The 12,148-nt window shown below is 44.5% G+C and overlaps 1 protein-coding gene across 1 annotated transcript in view; it reads left to right on the top strand.

Annotated features, from left to right (window-relative positions):
- The window catches only part of SV2C (synaptic vesicle glycoprotein 2C), a 245,242-nt gene that overhangs the window by 220,734 nt on the left and 12,360 nt on the right, over nucleotides 1-12,148 (top strand). The window contains exons 11-12 of the mRNA XM_027100796.1: nucleotides 768-971; nucleotides 1,443-1,602. Of these exons, the coding sequence (XP_026956597.1) occupies nucleotides 768-971; nucleotides 1,443-1,602 (364 nt within the window). The remainder of the gene's footprint in view (nucleotides 1-767; nucleotides 972-1,442; nucleotides 1,603-12,148) is intronic.

The raw sequence follows: 12,148 nt of genomic DNA, 5'->3' as shown, positions 1-12,148 counted from the left end.
AGGAGTCAGCTCTGCCTAGCTCCAAGTGAGAGTGGAGTCAGGGGTCTCGGGCTTTGTTTAAACCGTGCTCTCGCTGTCTTCCAACCCATTCAGCCTCAGAAGACCAGCTTTTTAGGCGCATCTTGTTCAGCGAGGACAGCAACCGTTTTGATTCTCACTGCCTTTTAGCAGAGCCCAGCATCGTCTGCAGCCCCCTTTTGGCTAGATCCAAGTTCAAGGAAAAAAAAAATCAGCAGCGAATGCTGGTGACCTTCCAACGAGGCTGACTCGGGTTCCTCGGTGGGTTCCTCCACTTGAGCCTTCTCTTATAGATTCAGCCTCAAGGACCCAAGGAAGGTCCTGTTTCTTCTCGCTGCCTCAGAGCCCTGTAAAATGGCAGTAGTAAGGCCGATTCATACACATTTTGAAACAAATTATTTTTCTAATTGTAGTATGGAAGCCTTAGTACTCTAATGATAGTCCTTATGTAACATGATAATTAGAAGGAAGTAACATCATAAAGGAGTAAGCAATCATGTAATTAGCAATGACCAACCATAAGAAATCAGAGGATAACTGGACTCTTTAGTTTATTCCTTTATTCAACAGAAGTATTCCTACCTTCAGCTGCTTCGTAATGTGGGGTCCTAGACTAGATCCTGTGCTTTGGCCAGGCCCTGAAGCCCTCAAGGAGCCTACAATACCATGATTTTGTTCTGAGTTCTCGGCAGGCTTTCGGTGCGCGACTCTCACGCACCAGTATAAGTTGTCGTTCTTTGTGTCCACAGATTTTGAACCATATAAATTCATTAACTGCGAATTTCAAAACTGCACATTTTTGCACAACAAGACAGGATGCTACGTTACCTTTGAAGATGACTATGGTGCCTACTGGATTTATTTTGTCAACTTCCTGGGGACATTGGCAGTGTTGCCAGGGAACATCGTGTCTGCTCTCCTAATGGACAGAATTGGGCGCTTAACGATGCTAGGTATGTGCTTGGTTTCATGTAAAATACAAGAGCTGCCCTTGCAGTCTAGAGGGAGCCTGTCTCCTGCTATACTCCCTACCCCCCTAGGATTTGCATCCCACAGAGATGAGGAGAAATCCCTTAAGACCTTTCATTAGGACTAAATTTTAGTAAAATATGTCTAATTACATCTCATTTGAACAGCTTCTGTGAGTTAACAGACTGAAAAACTAATTATGTGTGACTAATGTCTCTTTTTCTACTTACATAGCTGAGTGATTGATGATGTGTATTTCATGCTCGCTGTGTTCAGAAGGTAGTTAGAGACGCAAACCTTATATACAAGTAAGCACGCTTGTACCTGAGCTTTATGAACCCAGGCTGTGGCTTCCTCTTGGGATTCAGTTTTGCTGTGAGATCTCAAAGACCCCGAGGGTCTTTGCCCTACTAAGATGACAGGAAACGTCCCAGCCGTGTCTGCTTCGTTGGCAGGTGGCTCTATGGTGCTTTCGGGGATCAGCTGTTTCTTCCTTTGGTTTGGCACCAGCGAATCCATGATGATAGGCATGCTGTGTCTGTACAATGGGTTGACCATCTCGGCCTGGAACTCTCTTGATGTGGTCACTGTGGAGCTGTACCCTACAGATCGGAGGTATGTGGAAACGGGCCTCCAGCAAGAGGTTCTCTGAGCCCCACAGGACCACTGAAAAGTCAGAGCAAACAAGCCAAACTGTCATTTCCCCCAAAAAGCAAAAATCCAAAAGAAAAAATTCTGGCTTATGAAGTTGTAGGCTCTACTCATATCTTCCATTTATTCTTTATTTTTTAATGAGGCAAAACATTATTTCTTCCTCATTGACTATTACACGTAGTATCATAAAAACGTTATTACTTTAAAAGCAGTTTGTAGATTAGTTTCTCAATTTGAAAACATTCCTGGGGATGCATGATGATTGCTGAGAAGGGACAATCATAAGTTAAATGCTAAATAATTACAATGGAAATTGTTCCCAATTTTTATAGCTAGACTATATTTACAGCTAGATATTTTTATAGCAGTGTATACATGTATTACGTAGTTAAATATATAGTCAATATTAGTATTAAACATATATACTAAATATTATAATTATATTTAACTGTCATGTGGTATGGGAAAATCAGGTTTGCCCAGGAACTATGAAGGCTTTTCAGTATACGTGTGGATATTTATATTTAATTTGTTAGACAAGGTAAGGCACTGAAGTTCTTTTTTTACCTGACTTTTTCTGAGGTATAGTTGAAGTACAATATTATATGTTTCAAATGTACAACATAATGATTTACAATTTTTAAAGGTTATGCTCCATTTATAGTTATCATAAGATATTGGCTATATTCCATGTGTTATACGATATGTCCTTGTAGCTTATTTATTTTATACATCTACTCATCTCTTTTAAAAAGAAAATGTAGGGGACTATAGTTGCTAGCTGGAGTTACTAGGGCAATGAAACCAGTGAAGGAATTTAATTGTGTCCATGACTTAGCTTGCTGGCTAACAGTATGAGGAAGCAGTAATGAAACAGGGAGGGATAGGCTGTAAGAGCCTCTCCAGGGGCTTCCCTGGTGGCTCAGTGGCTAAGAATCAGCCTGCCAATGCAGGGGACATGAGTTCGAGCCCTGGTCCGGGAAGATCCCACGTGCTGTGGAACAGCTAAGCCCGTGCGCCATAGCTATTGAGCCTGCGCTCTAGAGCCCGCGAGCCACAACTACTGAGCCTGTGTGCCACAACTACTGAAGCCCACGCGCCTAGAGCCCGTGCTCTGCAACAAGAGTAGCTGCCGCAATGAGAAGCCCGTGCAATGCAACGAAGAGTAGCCCCCGCTCACCGCAACTAGAGAAAGCCCAAGCGCAGCAACGAAGACCCAACACAGCCAAAAATAAATAAAATAAATAAATTTAAAATAAAATAAAATAATGTATGCAAAACAATAAATGTTTTAAATAATAATAATGCTTAAAAAAAAAAAAAAAAGGAGCCTCTCCGGGCCCCTTATCAGTCCCGAGAGGGTTCTTACCTTACATTTGCAAGTATCTACGTGAGCTCTGCATTAAGGCACCACAAAGAGGTCTCTGGAGCATATCTCTTGACCTTCCTGGTCTGTTGAAGGAAAGCCCAACACATTTCCAGTGAGCAAAAAAAGAGCTATTGGAAGAAAATTATGCATCTGTTCCCAAAATGGAGACACAGAGACTTTGCACCTCATATCATAAAAAGGGCTAGAAGGTAGGGCTTTGGGGTGGAGCTTATGCAGCTGACTCATGAAAAGAATAGAAGCCTGTTTTGCCATTTGACATGAGTGAAGACAAATGGCCTTTGCCTTCTCTCATTTCGCGTACACTCCGTCACCATGGAGGCCCTCTTTGCTAGAGGATGGAGTCAGCATTCTCTGGACTTAGAGATGGAGGAGGGTTTTTTCTACGACAATGCAGAGACATTTGGGATATCAATTTTCAACTGATCCTGAGTCCTCCTTTTGTTTATTGGCCCCATGGGTACATTCTCTGCATACCCAGACTCTCTAACTTATATTTCTTCTCCATGAACATCTATTACTGAGCTTACAGGAACCCTGTAGGTACTCCAGTATCCATCTCCCTGCTGAGTATCTGGAACTCTTATGGATGTCTGCTTATCAGATATTCTAATTAGTAACCTGACTTACGCTCTGAAAGGAACATACAACCCACAACTGGCATCTCCTCCCTTCTTTCAACAAACGTTAGTTCTCTTCTGTGGGCAAGCTCCTGGGATGGGTGTCGCGGGACTAGGATGCTGCCAAAACAAGATTAAGACTCTGCAGCTTGCCTGCCTTCTCATCCTGCAAACTGGGCCCAGGTGTGGACTAAACTAGATGTTTAAAAAAGCCCCTCACTGTTAGAGCAAGGCTATGTCATAGCCTGTAACCTTTTTATTTTACATTGTAAAAGCTTGATACTATTTGAGATGAATCAGCTGCTTATCCCTCTGCCGCAGGAATGGAAGAATGAGTATTCTCCTGTGGCAAAAACCTGGCTTAAAAACAAAACGCCACAAATCAGGTGGGTCTGTCCATGAGAAACATGGACCTGCTGTGTTTCTGTCGTCGGAAAGGTTAAACATCAAGCAAGATTAAAACAGAAATTGCCCTGTGTATTAGCTCAGATCCTCTGAGAAGCAGAGGACAAGATGGGATTAAACGTGCACGGATTTTTGTTAGAGGAAATGTGGGTTATGAGAGAAAATGGGGAGGGAGGTACAGTCTGGCTGCAGTGCAAGCCTGAGCCCCATGGAGGAGGAAGGAGGGAAGGCCAGTTGGGTAGAAGTGTCCCAGACCACCAGCAAGCAGTCTCAGGAAGGCTTGGCATGGCTGTGACAAAGTCAGCTTCAGAGGAGTCCCACCTGTCGCAGGCACCAGCCTGCCGTAGTATTCCTCTTACGTTCAGTTTGCTGCTGCTGGGGCAGCAAAGCATGGGGATGTGTTTCAGAGCACGGCAGCTGGGCCAGGACTCAGAATTGGCAAGGTGCATCCTCACTTAGCCACGCTGTTGCTAGCAGATGTTCTCCAGCCCTCAAGCTGGTGTTACCAGATAACGTACAGGAAGTCACTTCCTTAAGTGATGGAGAGAGAACTTCCCTGCCAGAGCGGCATCACTAGGGCCATGGTGATTTAGCGAGTACCCCCTACTCCATTTCGGGCTAAAGCCTTCTGTTTCATCTCTGCTGCTTTCCTCTGGGTCACATAGGAGGGCTCCCCTGATCTCTGGCTCAGCTGTTAGAGGAAAACCCCAACTGTTTTTGTGTGTAGGTACCCTATGGCCTCTTCTCCCTGTGGAAGCAGAATAGAATACATCCTGACAAGAATGTTGGTTATAGGGTGTGATTTTTTTCATACTAGAACTTTAGCACTGCCAACTCCTTGCCCAGTTTCTAGAATCTGTCCTTAACGGTCACTTACTAGGACACTCTGATTCCAGGCCCCAAACTAAAAAAGTAGCCTCTTGAGCTATTCAACAGCCAACTCCTATCAAAATCCCAGTGAAAATGATTATATTGTGGGGACATAACTTACCATATAATCTAAATGCTATGAAAGTTATAGCACTTGAAAGCCACATTTGTCAACCACAGTGCGGACTTGACCTTTAATGTTATACTCTTAGCTTGCATTTACTGTGAAAGCACGAGTGAGGACAGGACGTTTCCCATCAGAGTGCACCTTTCCTCTCTGTAGAGCCCACCACCTGATCTGCAGCGAGTTCCAGGACCTGCTCTGGGGAGCTGCTTTGTCTCTTCACTTCATATGATAAAAATTAGTAATTCCTCACAGTTGCTTCCCTGCTGTGAGGTCAAGAGGCAGAGTGCCTATGTTGGTGTTACATCTCCATGGTCCAGGTATTTGCTTTGCTTCTCCTCATCCTGGTTTGCACTCTTGCATTCCTATTTTATTAATTTTGTCTTTTTTTTTATGCGGTACACGGGCCTCTCACCGTCGTGGCCTGTCCCGTTGCGGAGCACAGGCTCCGGACGCGCAGGCTCAGCGGCCATGGCTCACGGGCCCAGCCGTTCCGCAGCATGTGGGATCTTCCCGGACCGGGGCACAAACCCGTGTCCCCTGCATCGGCAGGCGGACTCTCAACCACTGCGCCACCAGGGAAGCCCTAATTTTGTCTTTTATAAGCTACCCTAAATCGTTTCATAAAGAGGCAGGAAAATTTGAAATTAAAATTGTATGTACTTATTGAGCAGCACTTTTCTGTGCCTGAAAAATGAAGCAGGACAGCCACTGCTAACACTTTTTGTAAGGAAAAGCTCGGGTTTTTTTTCCTCCACGCTCAATTCTTGACTTTTGGCCACCAAATATGGAGGGTTTTTCTCCCCATACCAAGCAATTCTCTAATTCCCAGTAGACACCAGCTGGATGTTCTAAAATTTCACTCAGTTCTGACACGATCTACCTGGAGACAGCATCGGATCCCACAGGTTAAGGACTCACTTCCCACAAGAGTGCCCCCCTTCAGACACCAAACACAAGTCAGGTTATCACCTATACATCTGACCAACCGGCTGTACATTGGAGTTCTCTCTACCCCCTCCTTGGGTTTGATCACTTGCCAGAATGGCTCACAGAACTCAGGGAAACATTTCCTTGTGTTTACCGATTTATTATAAGAGGTTACAACTCAGGAACAGCCAGAGAGAAGAGATGCATACATAGGGCAAGGTAATGGAAGAAGGAGCACAGAGCTTTGTGCCCCATCCAGGTATGCCACCCTCCTGGTACTTCCGTGCAGTCACCAACCTGGAAGTTCATCAAATCTTGTTGTTTGAAAGTTTTTATAGAACTTAATCTCCAGCCCTGTTCCCCCCATTCCCATTGCCAACCTCTAATCGCTTGCTCTTTCTGGTAATGATGCTGAAACTTGGCCTCTGTGCACCAGTGCCAAGTTGAATCTCAGAGACAGAGTTTTGGGTGAAGTAGCAAAGAATAGCTTTATTGCTTTGCCAGGCAAAGGGGGACACAGTGGGCTTGTGCCCTCAAAACTGTGTGTCCCAACCCAAGAGGATCTGGTGAGTTCCATAGCAATGGTTCAAGGGTGGGGTTGCTGATAAAGATCAGGGTGCGCAAAGGCCTGCATTCCTTTCATCTGGCCTAAGGTGGTCTCCTGATGAGATTCTGGGGTTATCTCAGATTAACTGGGGTTATGAGATTCAAGGTTATCAAACTGTGACCTCCTCTCTGGAATGAAGAATGCTTCATCAAATAGTTTCACATCTTCCATTTGTTGGGGGTTTTAGTTCTGCAGAAGGGCTCAAAGATATTGTTATGTGTCTCCCTTGAGGCGGAACCAGGACCCTGCCCCAAGGCTTCACTCTTGTTTCCTGGCTGCTCCTCCCTAGTCTCAGCATCCCCTCCCTTCCCTGACTAGCAACTGTTTGAATCTGCCCTTTGGGACTTAGGGAGGCCTCATGGTGGCTGGAGGCTGTTCCCTACAAACAAAGAAAGGCTTCCATCCCAGAAGCCCCACAGGGTCCTGTTTGGTTTCATTTACAGATCACCACAACAGATATAATAGTAATGGAAACATTTGAAATATTGTGAGAATTACCAAAATGTGACAAAGAGACAGGGAGTGAGCAAATACTGTTGGGAAAATGAGGCTGATAGACATGCTAGACCCAGGGTTGCCACAAATGGTCAATTTGTAAAAAACACAATATCTTCCAAGTATAATAAAATGAAGTGCAATAAAATGAGGTATGCCTGCACATAGGGTGAGGTCCAGAAGACTCCCAAGTACAGGAGCCTGTGTCATCCTAGAGTTGGGGGGTACACCACCCTGCTGGCATGTGGATGCGTTCACCAATCGGGAAGCTCTCCAGATTTATGGAGGTTTCATTATGTAGACGTGATTGATTAAATCATTGGCCGCTGCTGATTGAACTCAGTCTCCAGCCTCTCTCCCCTCCCTGAGGTGAGGGTGGGATAGGCTGAAAGTTCCAACCCTCTAATCACATGGTTAGTTTTTCTGGAGACCAGCCCCCATCTAGAAACCATCTAGGAGCCCCTCAAGTTCAAGAAGTTGAATGAATCCCAAACATGATAAGCCAAAGAAATCCACACCAAGACAAAGAAAAAAATCTTGAAAGCCACCAGAGGCAACACTTCACCTATAGGGAAAAACAGATTGCTACATTCCCCCCCTCTAAAAATGTTGCACCTGTTTGTAGAATTGCAATGGTGATGTGTAATTTTCTTTTATTATGCAGAAAAGCCAAGATTTTAAAGACTGATTAAAAACTCAGTGTTAACTGGAGTGGGTGAGGGTGAAATTACTGCTCAGAGACTGTTGTGGGAATTCTAAAAACAGGTGCAACATTTTTAGAGGGGGGAATATAGCAATCTGTTTTCCCTACAGGTGAAGTGTTCCTTCTGGCTGCTCTCAAGACTTTTTTCTTTGTCTTGGTGTGGATTTCTTTGGGTTATCACATTTGGGATTCACTCAGCTTCTCGAATCTGTAGGTTTGTATCTCTTGCCAAATTTGTGAGCCATTATTTCAAATTTCAACCATTATTTATTTGAATACTTTCTCTTTTCCTGCTTGGACTCCAGTGATATAAGTATTAGGTCTTTTGTTAGAGTCCCACAGGTCTCTGATGCTCTGTTAACTTTTTTTTTTAGTCTATGTTCTCTTTGTTTTTCAGATTGGATAGTGTCTATTGTTCTGTCTTCAATTTACTGATTCTTTTCACTCTCTCCTTCATTCTGCCGTTGAGCCCAATCACTAAGCTTTTTATTTTGGTTATTGGATTTTTCAGTTCTAAAATTTCTATTTGGTTCTTCTTTATGTCTTTTATTTCTTTGCTGAGGCTTTCTATTTTTTCATGATGTGTTCTGTATTTCTGTGTGTTCAAGAGTTTCAAGTGCGTTCATAATTGCTCATTGAAGCATTATTATAATGACAGCTTTAAAAGCTTTATCAGTTAATGTTAACATCTCTGTCATGTCAATGTTGGCATCTCAATTGTTTTTTCTCATTCTGTTTGAGCTCTTCCTGGTTATTTGGATGATAAGTGATATTCAGTTGAAAGCAGTCATTTTCATATTATGTTCTGAGACTTTTGATCTTATTTAAGCCTTTGGTTTTGGTTGGCATTCTCAGACATCTCTCTGGGAGGGGAAGGGGTGCACTACCCCATTATTGCCAGGTGGAGATAGATGTCCAGGTTACCATTCAGCCTCCATTGACAGCCAAGAAAGGGTGTCCTCATTCCTGCTGCACAGCAGTGGGAGTCCAGGCTCCCCTCAAGATAACCAATACCATGGAGGGACAAACTCATTACTGGCCAGCATGGATGAAAATCCCAGCTTCCTACTTAGCCTTCCCTGACACCACCCCAATGGTGATGTTGAGGCCCCTCATTACAGGTTCACGAGGATGGAAGTCTAGGTTCTCCACTCGACCTTTGCTGGTGTGGCTGGCAGTTGGGTTGCACTTTTTTCCAGTATTTGGTTGGAGAAGTGAGGTTGTTGTCTAAACGTTTTCTGTCTTGCTAGGCTGCCTCTATCCTGGTCCTTTGGGTAGAGAGAGCAGGCTCTGGTTTGGGTGTTATTGAAATCTGTACCTGTTGGTATTTCCTTTTGCCAGCTTCGTCAGTTCCAAGTCTCAGATGTATGAGGCAAAAAGAAAATTCAGGAAGCCACCATTCCCCAGGTCCCCAGCTGCTCTGCCTTTTTTTTTTTATCTTCCAGAGTCTTCTTAGGTTTGTTTTATAACGTCCAGGACTTTTAGCTGTATTTAGTAGGAAGAATAAGAAAAGTATGTCTACTCCATCTCAATATGACTTTTAATATTGTTCATTTATTTACACAACAACTTTTTTTGGAGTGCCTGCGATACAACCATGAATAAGCCATTTGTAGTCATTACTTTGTGTTCATTACTTTCATGGAGCTTAAGGACAAGTGAACATCAGGCAGGGTTATTGTGGGGAAAGGACATGGTGTTCTGAAAGCAGAAGAAAGGGTTCCTTAGAAGGAGTGATATCTGAGCTGAGACTTGAAGGAACATATATACAACCATTCTGTTTTTCACTTTCAATGCAGCATTCAGTAAATTACATGAGATATTTAACACTTTATTATGAAATAGGCTTTGCGTTAGATGATTTTGTTCAACCGCAGGCTAATGTATGTGTTCTGAGCACATTTAAGGGACGCTAGGCTAAGCTATGATGTTCGGTAGGGTTATTAAATGCATTTCTGACTTATGATACATTCAACTTATGATGGGTTTGGAGGGATATAACTCATAGTAAGTCAAGGAAGATCTCTAGAGGCAGCACATGCTCTGGTTCATTTTGGTTCTGAGTTCCAGCCTGCGTGTCCTTCTGCATCCAGGCAGCGACTTCCTGCTGGGAGCTCCCCGGCTCACACTTCCTATCTCCATATGGCCCAGAGCCATTCTTACCCCTCCTCCATGGAGCTCAGGGCAAGGAGCTCCCACCTTGTAAGTGATGAAACCGAGGCTGTCCCCACTGGCCACCAACTCTGCACAGAATCCCTCAGCCCAGCACGCCTGTCTCACGGGGATTCTTCTAGCAACCTGCTCCTGGCTTTCTCTGGCCACTGGCCTCCTTCTTCCTCCCCTCCACTTACACATGCCCAGTTTCAGATATGACCTCAGAAAGGATGAGAAAATAAACCCCTGATTGTTCCCACCTGCTGTTCCCTGCTCATCCTGGACAGCTGCTGCTGTCACCCAGTGCTCTGGGTTGGTCCTCTTCCTTGATGAGCTAAAATTAAAACATCTGCCCAGAATTAACCACCCTAATCTCCTCCCCTTAGGGCTGTGTTTGTTTAGACAGAGAAGTTCCCCATTCCTTCCAGGAGCTCAGGCCTGAAGTTCTTTAATCCTGGATCTCTTACCGGCCAGCTGTGTGACCTCAGGAAGACCACTCAGCGTAACTGTGCCTCAGTTGTTTGAGATATAAAATGAGATTCTACGTCTGTGCCCATGAAGATAAAGACCTCACTTATTGTTTAAAGATTTGGAGATGAAGGAATCTTTGATTCAGTCATCTTTTCTAACCAACCTACACTCCATTTCCCTTTGCCCGGCTTTATTTTTTTTAGAGCCCATATCATTATATATATTTATATTTTATGTGACCTGAGTCACTTTGGCCATTCAGCAAATGTCAGATCATTTTTATCTCTGGAAGTTAGAAGTGGAAAGTTGGGGGGGGCAGTATATGGCCCTTCACCCACCACCTCACCCCCAGGGGATGTATTAAATGGCAGCAAATCCTACCAAATGTGCAAATGGTCGCAAAAACAGTCCTACAGCCCATTCTTGACTCCAGGGAAGTCTATCTCTCTGCCCTTGCCTGAAAGGGCCATGGACATGACATGCTGACAGCAGGACCACCAGACTTGGGGCTGGTCAGGCAGCAGAGTATGCCTGTAAGTGTCAGAGTCCAGGACCAGTGGGCTCTAGAGTCTGGAATCTGGACCAAGGGTACCATTTCACCAGGTTGCGGGGCTTGGAGGATGCTTGTCCATCCATCGTGCTAAGGGCAGAACATTCTAGTCAACTGCATATCAAGCACTCGTATCACCAATGAAAACTGATCTCCATGTTCATTAACAAACCTTCTCATGTAGATTTCTAAAATGATAGTTAAAGCCCTAAGTAATCACCTCTGGCCTGTTAATTCCTGATTAACATGTTTTAAATTCTATGGGTATAGAGACAACTTATCTTTATACTGATGTACTTTTAAAGCAAATTACCTCCCAGACCATATGATGATAGGACGTTAGGGTATACATTTGTCTACTGTCTGTCACCCACTAGAATATGAGCTCCAAAGATAGAAAGATGGAAAAAAAGATGCTTTTTACAATCCAGCTGGTTATGGGTGATAGTCCTCCTCCCTGTGTGGGGTCTGGCTCCCTACTCTCCAAGGTAAGCTAGTTGGACCAGTTGTGAGTGAGGGAGCATTCCTGTTCAGTTCTCCCCGGCTGCCCTTCTGTGTTCCTCTTCCACTTTGTCCATCCATGGCCTGTGTCCTCCAGAGCCTGCAACTGTCAGCTCCCCCTTCCCCAGTCAGCACTGCCTGTTGGAAACATCTTCTTCCTCTCCTCCTGCTTCTCCATCAGCAATGTGGAGGAAACCTGAATTCAGGTATGGACGCTACCAGAAAGCAGCTGGGTAACTTTAGATTAGTCCTTGAACCTTTCTGGAGCTTGGTGTTCTCATCTGAGAAATGAATGGGTGAGTCAGGCACAGTGCCGAGTATTCAGATTATCTCATTTAACCTTATTTAATCCTCTCTCCAACCCTACAAGGGTAGGTAGTTTTATTCCATTTTCAGGTGAGGAAAAGGAGCCACAGAGGGGGGAAAGTAACTTGCCCTGGATCCCTTAGCATCAAACCCATATGTAATGACCCTTCGGTGCAGCTCCCAGCACGGGCATACCTAGTCTGTGACATATAGAACCGTCCCAGTAGGTCTGGGGTGGGCCTCTGGGAATCAGTTTCTAAGAAGCTCACACAGTGTTTGGGATATACAACCGTGTCCATCAACCATGGCCTTAGACGAACTCCAGGTTGCCTCCCAGGGCTCACTTTCATTCTGTCATCATTTACCCTGGCCCAGGGACTCACT

This window comes from Aethalodelphis obliquidens, unplaced genomic scaffold (assembly GCF_003676395.1).
Source record: "Aethalodelphis obliquidens isolate GAN/ISIS:26980383/991018 unplaced genomic scaffold, ASM367639v1 scaffold4, whole genome shotgun sequence".
Taxonomy (NCBI): domain Eukaryota; kingdom Metazoa; phylum Chordata; class Mammalia; order Artiodactyla; family Delphinidae; genus Aethalodelphis; species Aethalodelphis obliquidens.
Note: the sequence above shows the minus strand (reverse complement) of the source record. Positions and strands in the feature narration are given on the sequence as shown.